This window comes from Harpia harpyja, chromosome 12 (genome assembly GCF_026419915.1).
Source record: "Harpia harpyja isolate bHarHar1 chromosome 12, bHarHar1 primary haplotype, whole genome shotgun sequence".
In the NCBI taxonomy this organism is placed as follows: domain Eukaryota; kingdom Metazoa; phylum Chordata; class Aves; order Accipitriformes; family Accipitridae; genus Harpia; species Harpia harpyja.
In genome coordinates, this window is record NC_068951.1 from 30,526,130 (window position 1) to 30,552,240 (window position 26,111).

Here is a 26,111-nt window from a genome sequence, read left to right on the forward strand (position 1 = left end):
ACTGAGCTGTCCCCGTGGTCAGGCTGAGTCCCTGAGATGGTCAGGACGGCCACTGGCTGCACTGGGTCCTTCGTGCCATGGCAGTGTGAAGCTGACTGCCTTTGAAGTGCCCTGCACCACTCTTGCGCTGCTGTTGGACAGGATCTGAGCAGCCATTGTGCAAAGCAAAACAAACCCTTCCTATCGTGTCAGAGGCTCAGAGGGTGGCTCTGCTTCCAGCTGCGGGGCTGAAGAGGGAGCGCAGCCCTGCCAGAGCCCGCTGATAACCATCTCCCCTTGCAAAAGAGTTCAAGTCCCTGCTCCCGGCCGGTGATGTCACCTCATCAGCACTTGAAGGCTCCCGACAAAGGGATCAGCCTAACTTCAGCTGCATTCCCACCTGCAGACACAATGTACGGGGCGCAGCCAAAGTGAGCGGGGCCAGGGCCCCACATGCTCTTTCGCCTTCGGGAGGGTCGCAGCTGCCCAGACCCCGCACGGTGCAGCGTTGGGGCCGGGAACAATAGTGGCTGTGGTGTTGCTGCGGCCAGGGTGGGCGATTACCGAAAATCATGTGCTTACCCCGGCCACGACAGAGGCAATATGTCAAAGTCCCATTCTCCTTTCCCTGATAAGATAGGGCTTGTGGAGTACAATAATGCTTTCCTGAGATACAATTGTGGCTCTTCTACCCGGCACACACGCAGGGGAGGCTAATTTTGGCCTTGCTGGGCTGGCAGTGGGTGAGAGGAGGCCTCTGTCTGTGCCAGGGCTGCAGTCCAAGGGGCAAAGCGGCTCTCTGAGCCCCGAGGACCAGGACAGCCCCGGGGACAGCAGGGTCACGCTGGCTCCTGCGGGCTGGCACGCTCCCTGCTCCTTGCTGGCACTCCTGGAAGGTGCCATGCCTGCAGAAGAAGCTGTTGTCTCTGGCTTCGTGATACTGAGCCCAGGCAATGCGGCACAACGCTGCAGTCCTGCCAACACCTGGTAAGCCCTGCCTGAGCCTGGGGCAGCCAGGATCATCAGCACTCACCCTTACCCTTGCAGGTACCCAATGCACGTAGCTGCACCCTCAGACCCTCTTCCCTCCCGTGCTTTGAACGTTATCCCGTCCTAAAGGCAGCACCGTGATGCCAGGCCAGTGTTCATGCCCTGGCCGAGGAAAGCTGCCCGTTCCCAGCTGTCTGCATCATGGCTCGCTGGCCAAGCACGGGCAGGAAGGCAATCTCAGCTGCTTGCTGCAAGCCAGTCCCTCCGCAGGCAGCTCCCGTGCCACGACAATCTCAAGAAGAAAGCACTAAATGGCACCACTGACGAAGCCAGACCTTATGAAATTCCCAGCCTCCATGGGAACCAGACCTTTTTAATAATATATATATATATATATAATATTTGTAGGTGCTGGATCTGGCCTTCCTCAGGAGGGTAACGAGCAGCACACCCCTCCGGCAGAGCCAGCGTTTCCATTTTGGCGTATTGCTTGGGATGCACTTTCTGCACAGTTTGAAATCTGAGCATAATACTATCTTCATGAACCACATTCACCAGTCTGATAATGTGACCCGACAAAAGGTCAATGGAAAAGTTAATATAATTTATTGGCTGATTTAAAAAAAAATCTAATCATCTGTTTTTCCTTTTTCCTGACCCCCCACCCGCACCCAGCGCCCTGCTGACATTTTCCAGCCATTCCCAAAACAATAGCCAGGGTGGGAATGCTCTGAGTGGGCGCAGTTTTGGAGGAGGCTTTTCCTGAGGGGCTGCAGCCGCATCTGTCTGCTCGGCTCCCCTCCCCGAGAGGTGTGCAGGGGATGCTCTTCTCAGCCAAGCTCACCAGCCTGGCCAGGGACAGGGCTGGCACCAGGTCAGGTTTGAGCAGACCTAATGGTTTCAGTACATTTGCTGGGTGTCCTCTGCTCCACGGAGTGACTTGAGCACACCTGCTTTGGGCTTGAAGGGGGACATTCATGTCTGCTGGTTTTGTAGCTGTGGACAGGAGGGAAGGAGGGTCCAGCCAGGTCCCTGGGTGTCAGGCACAGCTGCTGGAGCAGTGTGGCCAGATGTCTTGGATGAAGCCCTGAAGAGCCCCAAGAACATCCTTTCCATGGACACAGCTCTTTGGGGAGGTCCCCATCAGCACGTGCTATGCTGCCTTGCGGTAAGGCTGCAGGAAGCCCCAATGCGGTGCATAGGCGTGTGCACATGGGTGCATTCCTTTGCACGCATGTGCGAGCAGGTGCTGTCACGCAAGCACCCCTCTTCCTTGCACAGTCTTCCCTTTGCGTTTCCCAGGCACCAAGAGCGTGCTGCCGCTCACTCAGCCTGGGGCAGGGGGTTGAAATCTGCTTCACCCCATAGCTACGCAGCAACTGCTTGTCTCCTCATGCCCTGCAACCTGCGCTGTCTGCAGAGCCCCAAGAGGTGTCTGGAGCAATCAAGCAGCCAGATGGTTGTCAGGGCATGACCTGTCCTGAGGAGGTAGATGAGCTTGCTTCTGTAGGGCGGAGCTGCAAAAGTAATTAGTCATTTCTTATGCTTATACCTTACAGATGCAAAAGAAAGGACCCCAGAGGGCAAGGGATGGTGGAAGGGATCCAGCAGCATTAGCTGGTGCTTAGAGCTGGTGGCTTTGGAGCTGTCACCCTGCTGAGCTGTGGGAGGGAGAGCACGGGGAAACCATCTTCTGGCATGGGCTGGGGGAAGCAGAAAGCCCAGAGCTGCCCATTTCTGTCAGTCTGCAGCACGGCCGAGCTCTGTCATGGTGCTACCATGGCTGGGCACGGAAAACTCTGGCTCCTGTCAGCACGTGACTGTCCTCCCCAGCTTCTTCACAGCACTGTTTCCAGGCCCGGCTGTTACTGAGGAAAGTCTGGAGAGATGGAGGGAGCCTGAGCAGTGTGGCTTGGAAAGCAGGGCGCAAAGGAAAAGCAGGTAACTTCTGAAGTCTGTAGTTTCAGAAAAGCAAAGTGAGCCTCAAACATGATCTCACCTTGTGTTTTGTAAAGCTGGTTTGTGCATGGGGCTGGCTGTAGCTCCAGGGCTCCCCAGCCATGCAGCTCTGCCTGCTGCCCGCCCTGCCCAGTGCTCTGGGGTGCTGCTGCCTGCCAGCAAACCCAGCCTCCCTGATGTGGGGGAAGTGGGCTCCCATGCTGGGGACGCTCCCCTGCCTCATTTGGGGAGCTCAGGAAGGGAAGAGAACTGGAGACAGAACCCCAGGCCTGGGCTCTGTGGCAGGTAGCCCCGCATTTCTCCAAGCCTTTCCCAAGCAGGAGCCTTTGGATGCTGCTGTGCCCACCAGCCCAGCGTGCAGGTACACCTTGCCAAGGCCAACAGCAGGCAACCCTTGTGCAGAGCTGCCTGCCTCTTGTCACTCTGCAGTTACCACCAGACTGTGCTGCTTGTGTTCTCAAGGCTTTCTGCCCACCCTAGAAACTGCTTTTCAGTGTCTTGGGGGTAAGCTGATCTTCTCTGGCCCTTGCACAAGATGTTCTTTGCCCATCAGCACATTTAGCTCCTGCTCTGTTCCAGCTGGTGCCGGGCCACGCGGGCTGGGCACGCCGGTCCTCATGGCAGCGATGCTGCCGGTCTGCAGGGCGAACGGGGAGCCACCGGGGCGGCAGAGGGCATTGCAGAAGCACAGCTTCTCAGACCGTAATAAACTTGTGGACTTTGCCCATTTAGTTGAAATAACTGAGATGAAAAAGTTATTAATGAGAATGACTGACAGTGGGCCAAATGACCAGACAGCATAGCCTGCCTAGCTTCCTTCTCCAAGGCGCCGTGCCAGGGAGAGGAGATGCACGCAGGCTCTGGCCCCTGTGCTCTCTGAAAGCAGGCATGGCCCAGCCTTGCTCTGGAGAGCATGAAGCAGAAGAAAGGCTTCCCAGCGCTCTGCTTTGTTGTAACAGCACCGTCCGCCAGTCTGCTGGGCAGTTTCCCAGGAGGTGCTGTGAGAACAAGGTTGCATAAGTCACTTCAGCAATAACTCTGCTTGCTCTGCCCTGGAACACGCTGTTAAAATTGTGTCCTGTCTCCAGGCACAGCAGGGGTTAGGAGTTGTTCCTTAGCCTGGGAGGACAGGGGCATCTTGGTTTGAGATCTGTGAGAAGATCCTGGAGAAGCTATGGATGCCACCCCACCCCCCGTCCTGCCCATGTTGCAGTCCCTGGTGGCATGGCCGTAAAAGGCAGATTTGTTTTTGATTCCCTGATGGGAGGGTATGCAAACTGTCTCCTCGCCCTGGGTTTCAGTGCACTTCAGCTCCTTACTGCATGCTTGCCTGCTCTGGGCCAGCTCCCGTCAGAGATGGCCAGGATGGTGGTCTGCATGAACCTTCAGCGTTGCTCAGGATGGCTGCAAGAGCTGCTGCTTCTCTGCGATTGAAGTCAAAGGACAGAAGGTGAAAGCAACTGTTGCATATGCTATAAAAATCACATCCAGGGGTTTTTTGGTTCAATAGGGAACTTTGCTATCATAAATATGTCCCTGAAACTGGGAACCCAAACAGAAATATTTCAAAGACATTTTTCTGGTGCTGCAAATCTAAAGCTGCTCATCACGGCGCAGCCCTTGTTGGGCTAAGTGTAACAAGGATTGTATCCCTGCTTCCTGCCAAGGGTATAAAAGCAAGGCACTAATTTGCAGATCTTGAAGAATGTGCTAGTGGTATTTCAGCAGCTCTAATGCTCTGCAGCCTGTGAAGGCTGCACAGTAACTGAAAGGAAATATCTTTGTTTTTATTCACTTGGCTTTATTCCTAATTCACTCTTTGATGCCATCAGCCTGGGATAATACGTTTTCAGAGATATGCTTGAAATTAAGGAAATGAGTCCGATTAAGTCCTTTAAACATACTTTGAGGGAGAAACGTACAACAATAGAGGTATTAAAGGCCCTATTTTCAAGCAATTCTAATATGAAATCAAAACATCGCGCTGCTAGATGGCAAGGTCCATTAGCAGTGTGTGTGCATTCTTCAGCTGGAGAGGATCTCTCCTTCTCCAGCTAGGAAAGTTGCCAGAGCTCGAATCTGTCCTCTGCACTGGGTGGGCAGTGAGCGGCAGATTCATTTCACAGTCCCCTTACTTGCAGCCAAGTAATAAATGCACAAGCACTTGCCCTTTGCCAATTGTACTCTGCTAGGTAAAAGTGATGGTTTCTCAAGAGTCTTGTGTTTGAGGTTTGCCTGCATGGGTTTTTTTAAACTCTGTTTAGATAGTTGCTTTATTTTTCTCAGCTGTCCTGGGGTAGTTTATCTGTAAATAGGTTACCTAGTATTGCGGTTATGCTGTCCATTGGTGTGGGTGGAGCTCCCCCCATTTAGTGGGATACTTCCCAGTGAAGTCAGTACCTTTGCAGGTACCTGCTGCGTCCCCTTGGCAATTTTTCTCTCTGGCTGGGACAACTGCTCCCAAACTCAACCCTCCTTCATAGTGCGACAGCCTTTGCTCTGCTGTTACTATCACAGTGCTGATGTGGTGCCCGAGGATTTCAGCCTGGCCCAGGGGCTGGATGTGACAAGCCCTGTGCAAGCCATCAGGAGACCGGTGTCCTCAGTGGAGACGATCCATCAGCGAGCTTTCGGGCGTGTGCTGCATGGCAGCATTAAGAAATAATACGGTGGAAGCATGAAAGCAGGTAAAGGCACTCAGATCCCACTTTTTTTTAGGTATGATACGGGCCAGGCAAAGTCTGACAGTCCTATTCATTGAAAGACTTCTGCATTATTTAAAATAAAGTGGGGGGGGTAGGAGGGACAAGTACCAACAAAAAGGACGTGTCAAGTAGCTGCACAGTGATTCGGCTATGGCTTTGTGAAAGCAGGGAGCCAGGAGAGGAGAGGGGATGGTAACTTCTGCAGAGGGAATAGTCTTCAAAGGGCCTGAGAAGTAACCTTGCACCTCCTTTACTGCTTCCCATGGCAGTTGTGGGGCTAGTGAGAGGAATGGGAAAGCACAGTATTATTTATTCCATCCACTATAAAAAGTGACTATTTAAGATCTTGTTTGAGTAAATGAAGCAATGAATTCCCCTTTCACTCTGACTGCTGCTGAAGGCATGTGACTTATTAGATATGCTGCTGTTGTAATGGAAATAACTAGCCAGGCTATTTTAAACCAAAAAGATCTGGATGTCTGGGGAAAGAGGGGAATAAGGATTGGGTGGCACAAGAGAAAAGAGAGGCTTCATCTGTGACAATCTTGGACACTTTGTACAAGTTGCTCTTTAAGCTGTTTCACAAGCTCTTCTGGCAGAGAAGAGATAAAAATTGTTTAACAACTCAGGCTTGCCAAAGTAGTTTAAGGAGCTTTCAAAGGAGACTTTTAAAGACTTGTGGCTTCCAACTGCATGTGAGTCATCCTCTTGAAGAGTGAAACTGTAACTGCAGATTGCTAACCACTATTTCATGGGTCACCATGTACCTGTCTGTGCGTTCAGCAGCTCTGGCACTCAGTTCGAGAGTCAGATGTTCCCGTGCAGATCCCATGCCCGCATCCAAGAGCCCAGCATGGCAGTGATGCTGTTGCTGTTGCCACCCTACTGAACTTGAAAATCGCAGCTGGCAGAGCCTGCAAGCAACTGAGGTCAGGGAAAATGCATAAAGGTAGGAGGAGGAATGTCATGTCCACCCACAGCCAATTCCTTCCCCTCTGTGACTCGGGGAAGGCATGGAGCCTTATCCACTCTCAGCCCCGTTTCTTATGAGGCTTTTTTTATTTGCCTAAGGATGTATGGGGATTAGAGACACTGGGCCAGGGGAATTCATCCCCTGAGCGTATAACACCCTTGCCAGGAAAGTCAAAGGAACAGGGCCAGAGGTGTCCCACAGGAGGCCCCACGGCTGTCTCCAGGGAGGGCTGGGTGGCACAGGGCTAGCAGAGGTGTGCTTGCAGCTTCTGGGACCAGATGTGGCCAGCTGGGCGCCTGTGCACCGCGGAGGTGGGTCCCATAACCTCCTCTGAGCTAAGGCACATATTTATACAGCCCTACCAGAAAAGGCAGGGTGGAACACACTAATATATACACATTAAAGAGACTGAATAAATAAACAGTAGGTTTTGATTTATTTTCTCTGCTACTTGGATATCTTAGTTTTGGCACAAGATAGATTTTGTACACGAATGTGATCTCCAGATAGGTTCTTGTCCTGGCTGATTTAGAAATCATGTGCAAAGGAGAAAAACTTTGCAAATGTTCTTAAAGGAAAATATTTATGCTGTTTACCTCCGAAGCGTGTAAAATCCTTGGCCCCCTGTCAGCTAGGTAATATACAACAGGTAACAAAGTTGGTCTCTGCCCTGAAGGATTTACAGTTTAAGATGAGAGATAACAGTGGATACAGTCAGACTGGGAAAGCACATAAAATGTGATTAGTCAGCCTGAGACTCACTAAATGCCGTAAACCTAATGAGCATCGTTCAGCAGATCTGTGCCTCGCCTGGGAGAGTGCAGGGTTTGGTGAGGCAAAGCTGGACACGGAAAACAGCGTATGCCCTCAACACTGGGGAAAAGGTAGTGGGAGGGTGCAATCAAGAAATGTCATGTGTGAAAAATGTTCTAGTCACAGGAAGTTGTAAAGGAGCTGGTAAGTTTTACTGTGGTACCTGTACCCAGTTCAGGTGGAATATATGTAACTATGAAAACAAAATAGTCATGGGAAGCCTGCTAAGAAAGGCTGCAGAACTTACTGCTCCTTCTGTCCTCAAGCCTCAAGCTGCTTGCCTGCTCCCACATTATTGAGCAAAGTCTTGAGGAATTTCACTGGCTGTGAATGCCCGTAACATTGCCAGAAGCAGTGACATTGCTGGATTTTGTGCTCTGGCTCATTTCCTCCTGTTAACCACTCTCAGTAAGGTGAACTGAACAAAGAAAACCTGTTGTTTCTCTTGTCTTTTTTTTTTCTTGTTTCTACCAGGTTGAACACCTGATGCTTTAAAAGCACTGAACACCATGATTTCTAGGTCTATACCTAGAAATAACTTGTGATGCCCTGTGACCCATCCCTTCCCTAGACAAGCTGCAGCCAGCGATGCTGCAGCAGAGCAGGGGTTGCCAGGCACTTCCACCGGTACAGAGTGACGCCAAGAGAGCTGGAAAGCAGCTGAGAAACAGCTTAAGGAGATGGGTGGAGGGAACGTGCCAACCACAGAATTAATCTCTGAATTAATAAAAGCCTGCATGGTTTGAGGTTTGTGAAGCAATAAACGAGTTGAAATTTGCCAGTGACTGAAAAAGAAAAGCAATTAGGTATTAAGGGAAACCTTCTAATGGGGATAAAGACAATACATTAGAACATGCAATGGGTTGAAAAATGTGATGAGAAATTAATCTGTAATTGAAAATGACTAAAGCAATTTTGATGAAGAACATAGAAATGTATGTATCAAAGCAAATCTTTTTATTCTTATTACAAACAGGGAATGACAGAGTAAGAGCTTCTGTTTAATGGCACTAATAACTTTGTAATATTTTTCCTTTGAGTCATATGGTAGACTCTCTTTACCAGTCAATACTTAGTCAAAAAAGTCTCCTCTTTGGCTTCTCATCGTAGTCATGTTTTTGGTCTGTATGGATGTCTGCTACTTCTGCTTACGTGTTTTGCCTGTTTTTCTCTTTCCATCAATACGTGGACAGAACGGTACCCATTTAAATCTCCCTGCCTTCATATGACTCTACTGGGGACACTGCTGCCCACTACTGAAAGGCTAAAAGCAGTTATGAGCAAAAGCAAGCCTGAGGAAATACTTCAGAGTGATCTGAATGGTAATTGGGGGAGTTCTTCACCAATGTGTTATTAGATGACTCCAGTGCTCATGATTTCAATGTCACCAAAGGAGGCTTTTCTGGTTTTAAAATGAACCAAAACATCCTGCTCAAAAGGGGAGGTATAGGCAACAGTAAAGTATTGTATATAGGTGGAAATTTGGCAAGCTGATAGCAATGGACAGATCAACAGTTTGGAAACAGGGGTAATAAATTAAGGAAATTCGGTGAAAATATATAAGGCCAACACGACTGATCACCACCCAGTGGTGTTTCCTTGAGGTACAAAGCAAATCCTAGCAGTGATTTAGGTCGGATGTTAGACAAAGAAAATAATTCAGTGACACAATTCAGTGAAAAAAAGCTGAAATTATTCAGTAAATTTTTCTGTTCTTTGTTTGGAAAATGGACAGAATGATGTCCCCATATTTAATGGAGGTATCTTTCTCTTCCACGTGTAGCCAGAGTCAATGAAAAACACTAGTTAATACCCATCTTTAAAACTTGCACACAAAAGTATTTTCAAAATTGCCTGAGAAGATCACCAAACCCTTAGTGCTGATTTCTCAGCAAATACCGCATCAAATCACTGAATTTCCAGAGAATCAGGGGAATTAATGATTGAGTCATTATATAAAAAACAGTAACTGATGTGTCCCAGGTAAGCAGGAACCAAAGCTGGCTAGGCAGATGCCAGCCTTTGGCAAAAGCAGTAAGGAGGTTGCTGAAGCACGCAGTCAACACAGAATTAAACAGAGTACTAGGTTTAACACATTAACAGAAAATAGATGGTTTTCTTTTTTTTTTTTTCAGTAGAGGAAGGCGACCATTCTGATTTGACTCAGAGAAGCTCAGTATTGTGCCTGATCTACGGGTAGCTGCCAAAAGGGGCAGTTTTGTTTCTCCTTTTCTTTTCCTCTCATTCCCTTAAATAGTGGTCACATGCCTGCCTGTTGAATCAGTTCAGCTCACTGGGCCAACAGAAAACTACGCTTTTTTCTTTCTTTTATTTTTATTTGTTACTGGCAGAGTTTCCTCCTGGATCCCTGTGCTGACCTGACTCACCCCAGGGCTGTGGGGTCACTGGAGCTGGCACGGGAAGCTGAAAGCGCTGCTGGGGCGATGGGGTGCTCTGCCAGATGGATGTAGCCCCTGTTCAGTCACTGCTGGGGTTGTGTGAGATGAGATATAACAGTCAACGGCTCCCTTAATCTGCAATGGAGGAAATGTATTGGAAAAAAAGTAGCACTATGTGAAAATATAGACCCTACTGTGGTTTACGGATCCCTTAAATGGTTTACAGCGCTCTTCAAAATCTTTAACTGATGCATCTGGAAACTTAACCCATCATCCACCTGAGGGTATGTTTAGTGAAGTCACACAGATGTCTGTTTTTTGGCCTTACAATGTTGATTATTTTTATATGTTACCTGAAGATAGTCAAAATAATTTCTGGTATAGTGTCTGGAGAAATGCGTTAAGTCAGTGGGACGGTAGTTATGAGTAGGCCATCAGGCACGCCACCTCAGCTGGCTTTCTTGGCTGGGCATATACGAGCAAAGTAAATGTTACAACATTAAAACGCCAGCTTCTAGGCACTGAGAGCAGAGCGCACGCAAGCACCAGCTGAGCACACCGTGGAGAGCCGTGAGGCGGGAGAGCGCTGCCGATGAGGGAAGCAATAAGCACGTGAGCGCTAGGCACGTTCCTTGCACACCATTACATTTCCAGATAGGGTTCCTTGCACACCATTACATTTCCAGATAGGCCTATCGTTAGCTGACGGCGAATGCAGCTGACAGAAGCAGAGATGGGTTATGAAAGGCAGGCGTATATTGGATGGGGGCTGCGGAAAGACCCCTTGGCACTCCTGTCAGGCTGAGGGGAAAAGGGAGACGAGCGATCTGCTGGCTTTTTCAAACTGAGGGGACTGGGTTGTGTGGTGCCTCTGCCGGGGTGTCGCAGAAGGGACCGGGGGGGTCCATGAGCCGCTCCCCACCCGCTCTCACCTCCACGTAACATACGCAGTGGTCCCTCGTAGTCACATAGCAGCCTGCTCCCCCGGGTGCCGCGGCTGACCGACCGTCAAGCCTGCCGTGGCATGGAGTCCTGCCCGGGCCAGAGGTCAGTTCCTCCAACGGAGGCCCGAAGGGCCTGGGCCCAGTGCCCCCCCGCGGTGCCGCTCCCCAGCCCACCGCAACTGAGGAACCAGCCAGTGTAACTCGGGGGGGGGGCGTAACTCGAGGAGTTGGCCCCCAGCTCCACGGGTATCTCTGCCTTTTATGGGCAACGTCCAGCCCCCAGCCCCCGCGGGACGCCCCACAGCCAGCACCTGCGGCCCGGGGGACCCCCGGGAGCCGCCGCTCCCCCCCCCCCCCGGAGTGAGGCCCTGCAGCCCACCGCCGTGCCCGGCCGAGACCGCCGGCGCTGCCCCACGCCTGCGGGTCCCCAGGGCCCCCCACCCCTCTCCGGAGGGCCTCCCCGGGCCCCGCTGCCCCAGGGACCCCCGTCCTGCCCCACTGACCCCCCCCCCCCCGCGGCTCCCCCCTGCCCCACGGCCGCCCCCCCGCAAAGCCCCGCCCCCTCGCCAGGCGAGGCCACGCCCCCCCGCCCCCTCCCAACCCCCGAGCCGCGCGGCCCCCCGGTCTTCCGGCGCGTGGCGCGCGTGGCGCGCGGGGCGGGGCGGGAGGGGCGTGCCGCGGCGACGTCTCTTCCGCTCCCCTCCCTGCCCCCGCCCAGCGCGGCCGGCGCGTGGAGCCGGTTGGCGGCGGATCCGGTCGCGCCTCACGAGGCAGCCGCGGGCGCGCCGCTGGGCGGGCGGGGTGGGGCGGGGGAGAGCCGGTGCCGCTCCGGTCCCGCGCCCGCCCCGCCGGCATGGGGCTCAGCTGAGGGCGCCGCCGGTGAGTGGGGCCGCGGGGCGGCGGGCCCGGCCCGGCCCGGCCCGGCAGGTGAGGGAGGGTCGGTCCGCGGGCCGGGCCGGGCCTCCAGCGGCGCCCCGCCGCCTCGGTCTCGGCGCGGCCGTCCGCACCGCCCTTCAGCCGCGCCGGCCTCTCGTCCGCCCGCAGCAGCCCCCGCGGGGCGGCCCGGCCCGGCCCGGCTCGGGCGCGGAGGTCGTGGCGGGGCCGCTGCCGTGAGTAGCGGCCCCCCGCGCTGCTCGGAGCGGGTCCGGCGGCTGGGGCCGCCCCCGCCGCCCGGGGTGGGGGGGGCGGGCGTGCGGCTGAGAGCCTGTGTGCGGCTTGCCCGGGGTCTCCCGGCCGCCGGTGTCTCCGGACACGTGTGGCGCTTCCCCAGCCAGCGGCCCGGTGGTTCCCCAGCCCCTCCCGCTGCCCGGCTTCGCGCCAGCCGCGGCGGTCCGCTCCCGAGGCCGGCCCGGGCTCTCGCTGGCACCTCCAGCAGCTTGGGCAGAAGTCCGATCGCGCTTCTTCCGTCTGCTCTGCCCGGCGTTCGGCTCTGCCTGCGGGTTCTGGTGACCGAGCACCGGCGCGCAAAGCGCTTCGCTGCTCGGGCACGCGTCCCCTTATTTTGTAGTGGCGGGGTCGGTGGGGAACGTTAGCCATCAGGTAGCAAAGAGAAACTTTCCCAGCAGAGTGCAAGATGAGGACTTGGAGGATCTCATCCGTTTTTCAGCAGATGAGTCGGTGCGTTATGCTGCTGGTGGCAGAGGTTACAGAGCACTTTTCTGTCAGCTGGGCTGTGGAGATGGTGATCTCGCGCTGCAAGCACCTCTGACAACCGCAGCTTCATCCCGGAGAGGAGGCCTGTTTATGCTTGTTCAGGGATAAACAACTACTCGGTGAATTAAACACTGAAACTTGAAAGGGAAGCCGTGAGGCAGTTTTAAAAACTGCACTGATACTTAAGAAGAACAACTTGAGTATCTGCAGTATTGGCGCCAAAAGCTTGCTGCTACCACTAGTGCTCTGGCGTGCCCGCGGGGATCTGTGTATCCCTGCAGGTGCTGTGGTTGGAGGAGCTTTTGGAGCCCTTCAAGAAGCTGTTGTCTCCCTCAGCTGAGGTAGCGTAGCCTCCAGCAATGGGAGATGGTTAACTCTGAACTGTTTTAACAGGAGTGCTGCTAGTTGTCTGGCCATGCCAACTGACTGCTTCCTCTTCATCTGAGCTTGCTGAGAATTTTGTTCCAGTTTTAGAATTCGTTAATGTGTTTTCTTTGCCGTATGCCCTCACTACAACTGTACAGTATTTTCTTAGCTAGGGCAATTAAGCTTAAGTTTCATTTAGCCTATTCATTCCTCTGACTGGTTTTTTTTTTTTTTTTTTTTAATTGTAGGTGTCTCAGCCGTTGTATGTATGAGATTTGTCCACACACTGGCTCTTCAGACAGGTTAGCTATATTTTTTCTGCCATCAGTTCCACCATCTCTGAAAGAGTTGCTACTTTTACCTCTTATTAAAGTAAACCTGACTTTTGCACAACACTGTGTTATCTCCTGTAGAATACTGATTTTCTTGAACCTATGGAGAAACAGCTTTTTTTGGCATTATATTTAAATATACTCTATGGTATAAGTCAGGCCCTCATAAACTCAAGTGTCCATGTAGCAGTGTCACACATGACAGCAATAGATCTTGGCTGCATGTACACTGAGGAAATGTTTGTCTTGGTATGTAGTGTGACAGTAGGGGCCACATACTGCTAGATTTGTAAGCTGCTTTTTCTTATTGGCTAAGTACAAATACAACTTTACAAAGTTTAAAGATTTACTATGTAAACTTTGAACTGTATAATTGACTTGGAAATTTATTGGTACTGACTTAACTCTCCTGACTTCTAAGAAGTGTATGGTTGGGATGGCTTGGTGAAATAAAAATGTTTTGTATTGTTGGTGTAGTCACCTGTGAGGAAGAACACTGGCTTCTGGCACCATGGAGTGTTCCAGTGTGAGCGCCTAGGTTAGCTAGGAAAGACTGATGTGCTCCAAAGTACTCGGCTTTTAAAGTGCTTTGGAAAATGGGTAAGAGGGATCTTCTTGTTGACTTTGGCTTTGGCTCCGTGCTGCAAGGAGGAGAAGGCAGGGAAAGGGATCTGAGGAATTCTGCAGAGGCTGTCTCCACCAGAGCTGCTGGACAGCAGCTCCTGCCTTCCCGAATACCTCCCAGGAGCAGCGGTGCTGTTCTAGGTGCTCTGCTTGGTGTCTTCTGGTAGTGCTCTCTAGACTTTGAGCTCACTATGCTCTCACCCCTTAATTTTTTGTTAGTTGTCTTCTAGAATCAAGTGTCTGTTCCTGTATTTGTTTTTCATTCATCCCTTTCTCCTCTAGGGAGGGCTTCGTGACTAGTTTCATCGGGCAGTCACTAATTCATTCGTAACCTGAAGAGAGAGGGATGAAAGGTCCTAGCTGCCTGGTCAGGCACTTGCAATGCCTGACAAGGGAGCGTGGGGGCTGCCTAGCAGGGAGGGAAGTTGCATCACGATGGCTGAGTGTGATTGAGAAACTTTGTGATTCAGTCCTCTTCTGCTAGCGTGCCATCTGACAGGCATGGTGCATCAGACAAGCTGCTTTGCTGTGGTCCTAGTAAATGATTGTAAAAAAAGAAATTTAAAAAAATCTGCATTGATATGCAGCCCTCAGATTAATTTTTCTCATTTGCCTCGAGGACGTAGCATCCTCACTGTCTTCAGTGTGGAGTATAAAACAGTCAACAAGACTCAGATTTTCAGTGGTATGGAGACAAATTCCATTTATTCTGTGGGAGTAAAATACCTTTTTATTGTTAAAGCCAGATCCAAGCGGGTTGCCAGGTCATAGAGGAAATCTGTACTAGAACTGGGAACTGACATGGAAAGGCCAGGTTTTCGTCAAGCATCTTAACCATTGCACTCTTGTTCCCTTTTTCTGGAAACCTTCAGATACTGTTTGCTTTATTTCTGTAAAGTACTAACAGTGGATTACTTTGACTTAGCTTGTTCAAGGTCTGTTGTAGGAATTATTACTTCTGGTGTGAAAAATGTTCGAGCTGAGTGGTATGCATCTCTAACAGCAGGCCAGGGAGAACTGTTCTAACACTTTCCCTATTAAATGTGTGTCTGGTATGAACCTGATGGTAGCTGGCATGGAGGGAAGAAGTTTCATTCCTTTAACATCTTGTGAAACAAAGTCCTTTAGTTAATTTTTCTAAAACTCTGAGTTTTGGAAATTAGAAAATTTCTTAGATTTCATTTTCTCAATGCCCAAACAGCATCAGCGTAATGTAAAAATGTATGTTTCTTTAGTGTACATTTAGAGTAATCTTTTGAATGGCTTAAAGACTTGCATTGGAGAACCGAGTGTGTATGTAAGTGTATGCCTTTTTGGGCAGGGATTACCGGTTTCCACAGCATGGCATCTAGTATGGCCAAGCCTGCTTTTGGTCCGTAGGCACGGTATTGTGCAAATTAGTATGTCTTGTGTTCTTTCAGTGGCAAAAAACCCAGGCGTTCTGACTAGTGCTTGGATCTGGTTATGTTTAGCATGGGAGAGTTTGTACAAAAGAAATCCTAGTTCAAAAATCCTAATTTCCCAATTAGACACTTAAAAAAATATTTTAAATAAGAGTAATGCTAAAGTGTTTGCCTTTCGTGGTTACACAACGAGCTAAAAATAATTTTCATTCATAAAAAAATCTACTTCCTTTGTTAAATAATCTGCTTGGCAGAGAACAAAAGTTCAGTTTGTAGTAAACTGTAGTTGTATTATAGCCTCAAGTCTGACACCTTTATTCCTGATTGAAATAAGACTGTAAACTTTAATCTTCGGTAGCTGAAAGGCAGACTTAAATAAAAAAGGATGGGTGATTCACAGGTACTGTTCAGGAGTTACAGATGTGATCTGCACAAAGATCTGAAGTGCTGTATCTTGCTGCTCCTTTTCTAAAATATATAACTTCAGCACCATCTGCATGGAGCGCAGTGCACGGGTTGGGATTGGGAAGGGGTCTCCATGGCCATGGAGTCTAGCTGCTTGCTCTGAAGTGGTGCAGTGTCGATCGCGTTCGTAATCCTATCAGTCCTACCAGAATTAGCTGCATTTTGCATTCATTCTGTATTTTTATTTTTTCGTTGTATATTTTTCATTTGAAAGAATTTAGCCCTTTTTTGTGGTTCTGGTTTATTAGAATTGTGGCATTGCATTGTTCATCTTAAAGCAGCTCTTTGGAAGAGGACCAGGTACTGGAAATGGTAGCAAGTCCATTACTTCTTAGTTGGGTTGAGATTTTATGTGGTATTTAAGACCAAAAGACCATCCTTCAAAATCAAAATACCTAACTCTTTCTTTTTTGACCTTTATCAAAGTTATGTGACGGTGACATTTTCAGTTTGGAAGGTACATACAGCAATAAAAATGGCAATTCCTTTAGATTTTATTCTAGCTAGAGGATGTCAAAAAGAAAGGTGATAAATGGCAACGGCTATGAAAACAGAGCTCATGATCCTTATAAAGGGTAGGAGACAGAACGGCAAAATGGGAAGGCTTTTGAGAAGTAGAGAAAGTAGTAAGACCAACTTATGACCTTTTACTGACTTTGAATGTAAGAAAAAAATACATGTAGAGTGTGAAAGTAAGTCATGTTATGAAGAACACGTATAAAAGAATAGTAGAGGCAGATATTGGAAAGGCCAAAGTGCAAATGGAATTGCAACTAGCAAGAGGCATAAAAGCTAGCAAGGTTCCTGTAGAAGTACGTTAATAGCAGGAGGAAGACTGGGGAATGTCTCTCTTGATTCAGTGGAGAATGTATGTATCTACAGAAGGTGCAGAACATTTAAAGTGCTCAGTGCCTATTTTGCTGTTCTTCTCTAACATAGTGTCATGCAGGTGCTTAATCTTATTAATGCTTGTGATGACGTAGTATTTTATACTAGAGTGTGCTTCCACTAGATGTTCCTGTGTCAGCTGGCCCTGATAAGCTTCACTGTACGATTCTCAAAAAATGCAAAAATATTATCTAGAAATAATCTGAAGTACTAGAAGACTAGCAAAGGATGAGTCTTCAGAGAGCTCTAATGGAAGAGAGCTGAAGAAGAGGAGTTGAAGTCTGACAGTTCACTTTATCTCATTTTTTTCCATCAATTGAGATTAGTAAGCAAACAGTCTATTTTCAAGTGCTTGGAAGATAACTACAAGAAGAATAACAGCATGAACTGATTTGTGGGAAAGCAATTGCGTGCAAAGTCTAATACCTTTTTACTGCAGAGCAGAAGGCTTTGTGGCTGTGGCAGAAGCAGTGGAGTTCTTGTCCCTGATTGATTGATTGGTTTATTTAATAAGGTTTTCCACATCTTAATGGCCTCATAAGTAAATGGAGACATGATCTGGGGAAAGTAGTCTAGGAAACATGCAAAATTGGGTAGATGATCCTATTCGGAGAACAGTAATTAGTGATTCAGTGTTGAAATGAGAGGTTATGTTGAAGGGTTCTGTCCTGGGTATCATTGCCTTTAATGAAAGCATCAGTCAACTGGCTGATTAAATGTGCTTATTAAATTCTCAGGGACTGTGTGTTGGAAGACATGATGAGAGTTCAAAACGACCTGAAAAATAGGATGACATTCAATAGGGACAAATGCAGAGTACTGCACTTAGGCAGGAATTATCAGCTGTGCAAATGCAGGGTGAGGAATAACTGGTTAGGCACTAGAAAAAGGACCTGGGGGTGTACTGGATCACAAGTTGAACATGAGTCAGTGTCATGCTGTTTGCAGAAAAGGCAAATATCTTACTGGGATGTGTTAAGGAGAGTATTGTCTGTGAGATGTAAGGTTTAAGTCTGTTGGCTTTATTTGCTGTTGGTATACTCTCAATGTGCAGACAGCATCTGTTTTGGGTGCCAAAACTCTAGAAGAATTTGGACCATTTGGAAAGAGTTCAGAGGAGAGAAATGCAAATGATCAGAGTTCAAGGAAACAAATTCATAAAGATGGAAGAACATCCAAGTTATTTTGGCAAGAGATGAGGAGGTTAAGGGGAATGTGAGAGATTTCAAGTATTTAAAAGATTTGTAAGAAGGAAATGCTATTTTCAATGACCATGATGGGCAGATTGAAGTGGGATTAAGTTTCATCAAGGAAAACACCGATGAAGCTTTTGACTTTATCACAGTAAAAATGGTACTTTAAGAAGTCTTTTATTGGTGGCCATGAAGAACAATTTAGTGTGTTGAGAAAGACTGGTATAGTTGGCTGAGGTTGGGGAATAGACTAAAAGTTGGTTTAGGATGGGGAATAGACTAAACTCTCTATTGATGTTCCTTTCATCTTGTTTTATAGGATTCTAGTTTTAGTTTGGGCCAAGGAGAGGGAAATACACAGAATTCTTTTTGTCCATTGCTTAGTCAGTTGTGATTTTAGACTTTGCACAGGTTCAGATAGCTAGACCGTGGTGCTTGTATCTGTTTGGAAACATACAGTGTTCTGGATGTTACTCTCTTCTCTGGGATGCTGCCTTTTGCAAATGGAACAAGCTTTCTTGTGCTGTCAGGTTGTTCTAAACCTCCATGGTGGAGGTACTGCAGGGTGGCAATGTGTGTGTGTGTATGTAACTTCAGTGTAGCAGAGCACTGAGGAATTTTCAATCATTTTACTAGTCTTAGTAGCTTCAGATTACCGCTTTAGACTCAGGTGGTAAACCTAATGCTTCTGATACATACTTAGAAAGGTCCACCTTTAGTTTTGAAGATCTTTTTGAAGAACACATGCTTTGGTATATTCACCAGTACAGGCAGCCTAAGTGAGGATGGACAGATTTTGAAGTGAAAAGTCCAAATGCGAGTATAGCCATGTATTTTATATATCATTATTTTCAGGCACTCTTATAATTGCTTTTGATTGTCTGCAGTAGACAAAACAAAGGATCCAACTAGTCCTTCTATTTCAGTGATTGATTTGTAGGATAACTGGAATGTGGGGAAACATTTCAATTAACTCTATGCATTTTGTTGTCATACTGGGTTTCCAAATCAATGAAGGAAAGTACAGTCACCCTTGTGAATTCTGGCCTTTAGATCTGCTACAACATTTATTGTCAACAAAATCCTCATTCTGGAGGATATGTGTAATGCGGTAGTAGATAGCAGGAGCTGAAAGTTCAATGATGTAGATCAGGGTTGGCCTCCAAGGTGGAGATTGTACAGTGCGTTGGCAGTTACGTTGCATTACCTGCCGGACTTTACCTTCACCCTGTAATAGTATTTATTGAACTGTATAACTTCTGGGTACAGATGATTCCTGAAAAGTCCTATTACTGTTGAATCGCTAGGGAATTTTTTCTCTGAGCAGAGGGATAGTTTTTCTTACCTCTGTTTCTCAAACAGGGGAACTGTTTTTATCTTAGAGGAGTGGAGGAATCTTAACATATCTGCCATTGTCACTAAGTTGTGAAGGCTTGATCCAAAGCCCAGTGAATTCAAAGGGTTGTTCCATTGGCTTGAGCAGTCTTTGGCTGAGGGTGCTGCTGTCTAAAACTGGTGCTTCTGTCACTATAGCAGTACTGCAGATCTGACAAGCCAGCAAAAAGTTCTTTTCAGACCAACTGGTAATTCAAACAGGAACATAAAAGGGCTGTCAAATGTGCAGTCTTGTGGAGTGCGTTCTTTGGATTAACCCTATCTTCGGTTGGTCCATTTGGTGAGGACCACAAAAAAGTTAAGTAGCGTTTCAAGAGAGGGTCATGATATTACTCCCCTGCATCATAGCTGTGCTTTATTGCTAGGGACAATCTGCTGAGCCTTAATACTGGCAACATTGAAGATCTGTGGTGTGAAAAGGTTTTGACTCCAGTTTGGACAGCTGGGCTTTAAATGCCAACAATGTATGGATGAAACACAGCTTCTGCCTATTTGTTGTTCTGTACAGTTGTAATGCTGTGACAGTTATCTAGTGTTTGGGTGAGATCAACCCATGGTGAAGGGCATGTGTGTGGAGCAGAGGCAGATGTAATGTTTCTGAGTGAACAGAAGCACTTGGAAAATGACTGTTGTGCAGTCTCTGTTGGTTGAAAGTGTACTTGGGCTCTTGACTTCTTAAGTTCTGTTAGTTCATCTACAAATTTTATTTTTTGTTTGCAATATAAATTGCATTTTCTTATGACCATGTCTTTTCCAGCAGAAGTAGCTTTATTATAGTAATAAAGAGGCAAAAATGTAGGAATACACATAATGTCTCTCCACACAAATTGTATGCCTTTTGTAGGGGGAGAGCACAATGAAAAATAACTTACAGTCTTGTCAGCTTGACAGAGTCCTTACTCTATAGCATGCAAATATAGGTATGCTCGTAGCGTTCTTCTCTGTGCCACTCTTTCCTATATCCAGCAACATCCCTTCTCCAGAAAGACAGCTTTTGTCAGTAGTGAGACTGTTGGCATAATTGCACTCTGAGGATGTGTTATGAAGGATTTTTGTGCCTCAAGCTGATACTGGTATGCTAGTAGCATTTGTAACACCAGTTCTTAGCCTGTGGTCATTTCAGTAGTGATTGCCTGGTACATTAAATTGCTGCTGTCTCTTTGCTGGAGATTGCTGGTCCACTAACTCCATTGGCAGAAGGGATCATAGGAGTGTTTTGCTAGGTTTCAATGCAAAGTATTTTGAATTTGCGTAGTCTGCATCTTGCATGTGGAACAAACACAGAGTGCCTCAGTTTCTTCTGCTTGCTGTTATACTCTGATGGCTTAAATGTCTGGGAAGCAATAGTATATTAAATGCCATAATTGTCTGTCCAGCTGAAGTCAGGTAACATTTGTTATATGTAACATTGATGAATGTGGTAGGAGAACTTGCACAGACTGTAGTCAGATAGTAATTGTGCTGGTTGATTAGCTACTGTCAACAGAAGCTGTATCAGGTTGAGAATATTTTGGTGTGCACCCTGAGAAAATGCTTTCTGTTGAGTTATTGCTAAATTGAAGTAATTTACCTTTTGTAAAGCTCATTTTCCTTGGAGGCTGTAATTTTTTATATTCTGACCATTGAGCTCTACGTAGGCAGTTGAGTTTAAGTTCATGGGGCAGTGTTTTGTGGTGAATCATCTGTTCGGTGTTTCACTGTGTCCTTCCATCTTATCTTTGCTAGATTCTTGAAGTGTGTGTTTTATATCTATGCTTTCCTCCATCAGGGAGGAAATCAGGAGGAACTTCCTCCTTCCTTGGGTGGGCTCGATACCTATAACATCAGCTTGAAATATAGTAAAAATACAGTAACTTGTGGTTGATTCCCTTCTTAATGTTCCATAGAAATAAGGTAATGTTCAGAGCTTCAGTCTTTCTCAAAACCTTTTTGATAGTTTTGCTTTCATTCAGATAAAGTAGCTGCTTGTGAATTTCCTTTCCCAAGTGCTGTGGCCAAGGAGAAACCAAAGTGTGTATTCATACAGCTAGTTGTGATAGTGTTTAAGTTGTGTCTTTCCTAAGTTCTTTTGTTCTACCTTGATAAATGAAGGCATTTAAAAAAACTCTGAGGTCGTTGGTATGTTTGCAGGTAGGATGGGAGGTAAGTTAATGTCTGTCAGGAAGTTGCACATGTGGATTTCTAACTGTATTAATCACACTGGTTTGCTAGGTATCTTGGACGAAGCCTGCTGCATCTGGAATCAGGCTACTCTGCTGTAGTTTCTGTAAGGAGTGTACAAATTTTAGGACTCTACAGAGCCTCTACAAGGGGTTCAGTTTATGCTTAAGTCTTATGATCCAGTCGAAGCTTCAGGGTGAGTTGTCAACTTTGACAGAGCTGCCTTGTGGTCACTTTTACGTAAACTGTGAATGTCCACCCCCTCTTCCTTTGTGTAGAAAACCAGGCTAAAAAAACATTGCTTACTTTGTGTTTCAAGTGTTTTCAGATATATTGTGTTCTGCCTGTGATCCCTTTACTGTGGGGTTCGAAGTGTAAGACGGGGATGGGGATTTGGATACTGTGGCACCATCTGGAGTAGAAGTCACTGGATTTGGAGAGTCTCCTGGGAAGTATCATTACACGACTCTACCTGTGATGTCTCCTTGACTGCTGCTCTTCAGGATTCTGGGCTAAGTGCACATTTGATCTGACCTTTCAGGGACTGTTATTTTGTTGCTCTATTAGCCTTCAGCCAGGCTTTCTATTCTTTGGTTATTTTCATTCAGAGGGTATAGAGTAAAAGCTACTTATGCATTTAATGTATGTGGAGGATCATGGCAGTCCTTAATGGTAATTTAGAAAGCTGACCTCTGTTTTCACCTAACATTTATGAAAAAACAAGGCTGATGGGGGAAATCTGAGTAGAGCATCTGGACCAGAGGTATCTGAGAAGAGGCTACTTCTGAATATTTGGCTAGACAGTGGTGATATTTCAGTTTGTGAGGTCAACGCTTGAGGAAAGAGTGCTCCTTCATACATTTAATGTACTTACTTAGAACACTTCAGTCTTGGTTTTAAGAAAACTAACTTTCCTCCTTGCAGCAGAGAAGGTGGATACAGTTACATCTCTTCGTACTGTTACAAAAAAGTTTATAGGCCAGGGGAAAAAAAAAACCCTTCTAAAAAAGGTAGCTCAAATGCGGATGTAAATATTGCTCTAGACATGGTATGTTAAAGGAAAACTTCTTTTAGGTAAGTCTGCAGGATAAAAGTTAACTATAAATAGAGTGATAACCAAAAGCTATTGCTTGCTGGGAGAAGCAAATCTGAAGACCTTCACTGACTGTCATCAGTGCTGAGAAGATTGCAGCACTTCAAGGGAGATCACGTGTCAGATTTTTGCAGAGCCTGTTTCTGTTATACAGGAGACATCTCCCACTGCTTATGCTGCGGAAATCATTCCCAAGAGGTACACATGCGCTGCAAAGTATCATTTGGACTGAGCTATATAAGGCAATGATGAAACGTATTGTAGTAGGCTGCTGTGCATTCATTTAATTTCTTGGATTGTAGAAGTCCTTCTCTGAGGTATAACTGTTTACTAAATATCTAAAGCTCTTCTGGGTTTGTAGGACTGTTCTGAATGACTGGGATATAGTAGCTAGATGGATGTGGGCCAAAATTTACATTACAGGCATGAAGGCATTGAGTTAAATGTTACAGTCCTGTATGTATCTTCTTTTCTTGTCTTTGTCAAACTTCTGTTCATGGACGTAGAGAGTGGAACTTCCCCCCCCCCCCCTCGATTTTCTCATCTTACCTCATCTGCAAGTAAAATAATCATTTTCAGGAGCTAAGATGTCAGGTTGTATAAATTCCTGTGCATAAGAAAATCGTCTTCTACAGCAGTCTAATCTCTGAATGGAACTTGTTTGCAGATTTTTCTGTTACTTATTTCAGTTACTAGAATTTGATCAAGGCAAATAAATTGTCCTGCTTGACATCTTAAATTGCGTTAAATTCTTTGATACAACCTTTTAACTTTAATTTTTAGTGTTGTAGAGTTTTAGCAATTTCTGTCATGCATAGCATTTCTATTGATTGGTGGTTTGGTTGCACACAAGAAGAGCTCTTTCCTTGAAGCCTTTCTGATCTAAGTAAAGTGAATGTGCCACATACTTAACGCTTTGTATCAATTTATTATGACTGTTTAAAAAAATTATACTTTCAGTAAACATTAGAAAACTCAGTTTTAAGTGCTGAAGTTTAACCTATTTGCATGCATAGATCTTCTTACAGAATGAATTTTTAGAAGTGAGTACAATTTGGTGCTATTTCTGTTAATCTGGAAGATATTCTACATGTGTGCATTTAGCAGTCAGGTAGCTGAACTTTGAGAATCTTACATCACAACGTCAGGGGAGTGAAGAAATACTGCTTTGTGTCAGAACGCTCAGCTGAAAGCAACGAAAGGTACTAAGTCATACTTACAATGGGAGAGAAGAAGATGCTAAAGCAGATTGCTTGCTTATGATGAGTATGACTGGTTCTCAGACTATGCTGTGGTCATAGCTGTATGCCAACTGTATGTGCTTTCGAGGAAATAAAAGTTAAATGTCTAAACTTTAGAGGAAAGTTCATCTCTTGTGATTAGTCTGGTTGTGCTTGATGATCTCCTTGTAAGTGAACAGAAATTTGATTCAAATGTTCTTATGTTAACCTCAAAAATATTTTCCAAGAATTTAGAGGAAGAGGAAAAAAGTCATTGCCTCCTTTTACTGAGCATCCATACTACAAAAGCAAATATATCCCAGGAAGCAGATACTCTGCATCGCACAATAAGGCGGCAGCCACGCAGGAAAGGTTGGGTTCTTGGCACGGCCCCTGAGGGGAAATGCTTCCTTGAAAGGACCCATTGTTGCTGGATCTGGGTCTTCAGACTCCCAATTCTCCACTAGAATACTTGCAGTTCTCTTGGTGCTGGGATGGGGCATCTTTGCCATCTCCATTATCTGACCATAATAGTCTTGGTTATTTAATCAAATAGAAGGACTGAGTAAAGTTCATGCCCCGTGCAAGAGAAGAACATCTTTTTGGAAACAGCTTCAGTACTCAGCTATTGAAAACTCATGCTGGGTGTAATGGTGCCATGCCTTACCCAAGGTATTTGAAACAGTTTAACTTTCTCTTCCAAGAATAAATAAAACATTTCATTGTCTCTGTTGTCAAAGTCTGTGAATTGTAACCCAAATGTCTAGAATACTCTTCCAAGAGCGGAAAGAAACAATAAGCATCTAAAATAAATGTATGCTTTATTGGATCCCCTGACTGTGGGACAGATCTTCTTTCCTTCATGGCAGCCAGGTAGGAGATCCAGAAATCTAAAAAGGAAACAAGGAAAGACTGTATTTCTGTGTGCCTGAGAGTGAGAACAAGCTTTGGGCAATTTTGACTTTTGGTGCTTGATTTACCAGTTGAAAATTTGCATTAATGTAAATAGCTGCTGCGTGAAGTAAGATAAATGAGATGCCTGGAAGCTTAGGTGGTTAAGTGTTTGACTAGTTGTCCTTGATATGACCGACTGTGTTCCTAAATTCTCTTCTAATGTGTCTTCAACTTGTGCATGTGCTCTTATGTTAACAACAAATTTTAAAGTGATCTGAAAATAACGATCTGAAGAGCAGTTAAAAGTAAGTTTTGAGTATAGTATTGGCTATAGTACTTTGTTATCATGATGAATTCTGATACTGAGTTTATTGTTAGATGTAGAATTATCTTTCCTTAATGTAGCATATATTCTATAAACATTGCAATTGCTATTGCAGCCTGCAAAAAGTATACTTTACAAAGAATACACTCTACAAATGTAAATACAATTTTGGTTTGGTGATTGTTGGATACAATGGTCTTCCTTAAGCCTAAACACAGAAACAAAAGCTTGTATTATAACAGAAAGCCCAAGATGGGAAGTGATAAAATAGGTATTGAGTGGAGGGCTTTGTTAAAATTTAGCTCGTGTACTTGTAAAATTTCCATGTATTCATTAAACTATTATGTCATTCTTATTGTTAGAGCTTGGTTAGTTGACTAAAGTGTTAAGCTTTGTTTGTAGTACAAATTATAACCTTAACTCCTTTCAAAATATAGCTGGAGGTTTTTTGATCTTTCATGGTTCTTCTAGCTTGTATGTCTTACCCAGACATTTATTGTACATTCTGTGGATAACTTCATATTTAAGGGTTCAGCCTCAAGCTACTGGAGAACTGTAAATTGCATCGGCTTCCATTCATGTAAGGTGCATTTCTCAGATTGAAGGTGCCTCTCAAGGAGAGTGTCTTTTGCGTTTGTAGTGTGGATTACAAACTTGTAAAAATATCGATATGTTAAAATAATACTGAATGTTTTACAAATAAATTTAAATTACATGTGTAAATTCATCATAGTGTATGTTGAAGTAAAATGTGATAACATTTGTTTCTTATGGTCACAAAAATGTGATATCCCCAGACTTTTGGCTAAGTTGCCCATCAGGTGTAAAGTGATCTATTTCAGTTTTGAAGTGGTCTTTGAGTGACCTGGCTTTTATGTTTTGGGGGCAGGCAAAGACAGGCTCTTGCACATGGTGTCAGGTTTGCCAGCTGGTGCGAAAAGTCTCTAGCATTATGATGCAGCTCAGATGGATGGAACCCTCTGAGTCCAGGGTGTAGCGTAATCCCACCTGCCCCAAATTGTGTCTGTGGTCCTAGATATTAAGTGGAAGTTGTCACTGCAACAGTGGTGCACATCAGAGAAGCAAAAATGCTGCGTGCAGGCACACTTGTGTGCAGAAGTTCCTTGAAGACTGTGAGAATCCATAAAAAGGAACTTTGGAAACTCTTTCCTTTGAGGAGGTACTGAGACTTATGAGGGGTGATGAATTCTGATAACAGACTGTTTGGAGACCAGATGTCATAATGTGGATTTTAGCAGGGTGTTCTTATAGCCTTTAAAATGGATTCCTAGCTTTTTTAATTGCAAATCTTTTTAAAAATAGTCCTTTTTTCATTTT

At 46.0% G+C, this 26,111-nt stretch overlaps 1 protein-coding gene across 4 annotated transcripts in view; it reads left to right on the forward strand.

Moving 5' to 3' along the window:
* The first annotated feature begins 11,476 nt into the window (after nt 1-11,476).
* The window catches only part of ATP13A3 (ATPase 13A3), a 61,130-nt gene continuing 46,495 nt past the window's right edge, over nt 11,477-26,111 (forward strand). For 2 of the 4 annotated variants that reach the window (XM_052805147.1, XM_052805150.1), the window contains exons 1-2: nt 11,477-11,641; nt 13,030-13,083. In XM_052805147.1, the coding sequence (XP_052661107.1) occupies nt 13,046-13,083 (38 nt within the window). In that variant the 5' untranslated portion in view covers nt 11,477-11,641; nt 13,030-13,045. Of the gene's footprint in view, nt 11,690-13,029; nt 13,084-26,111 lie in introns of all 4 variants that reach the window. The other 2 variants (XM_052805148.1, XM_052805149.1) reach the window with 2 other exon arrangements.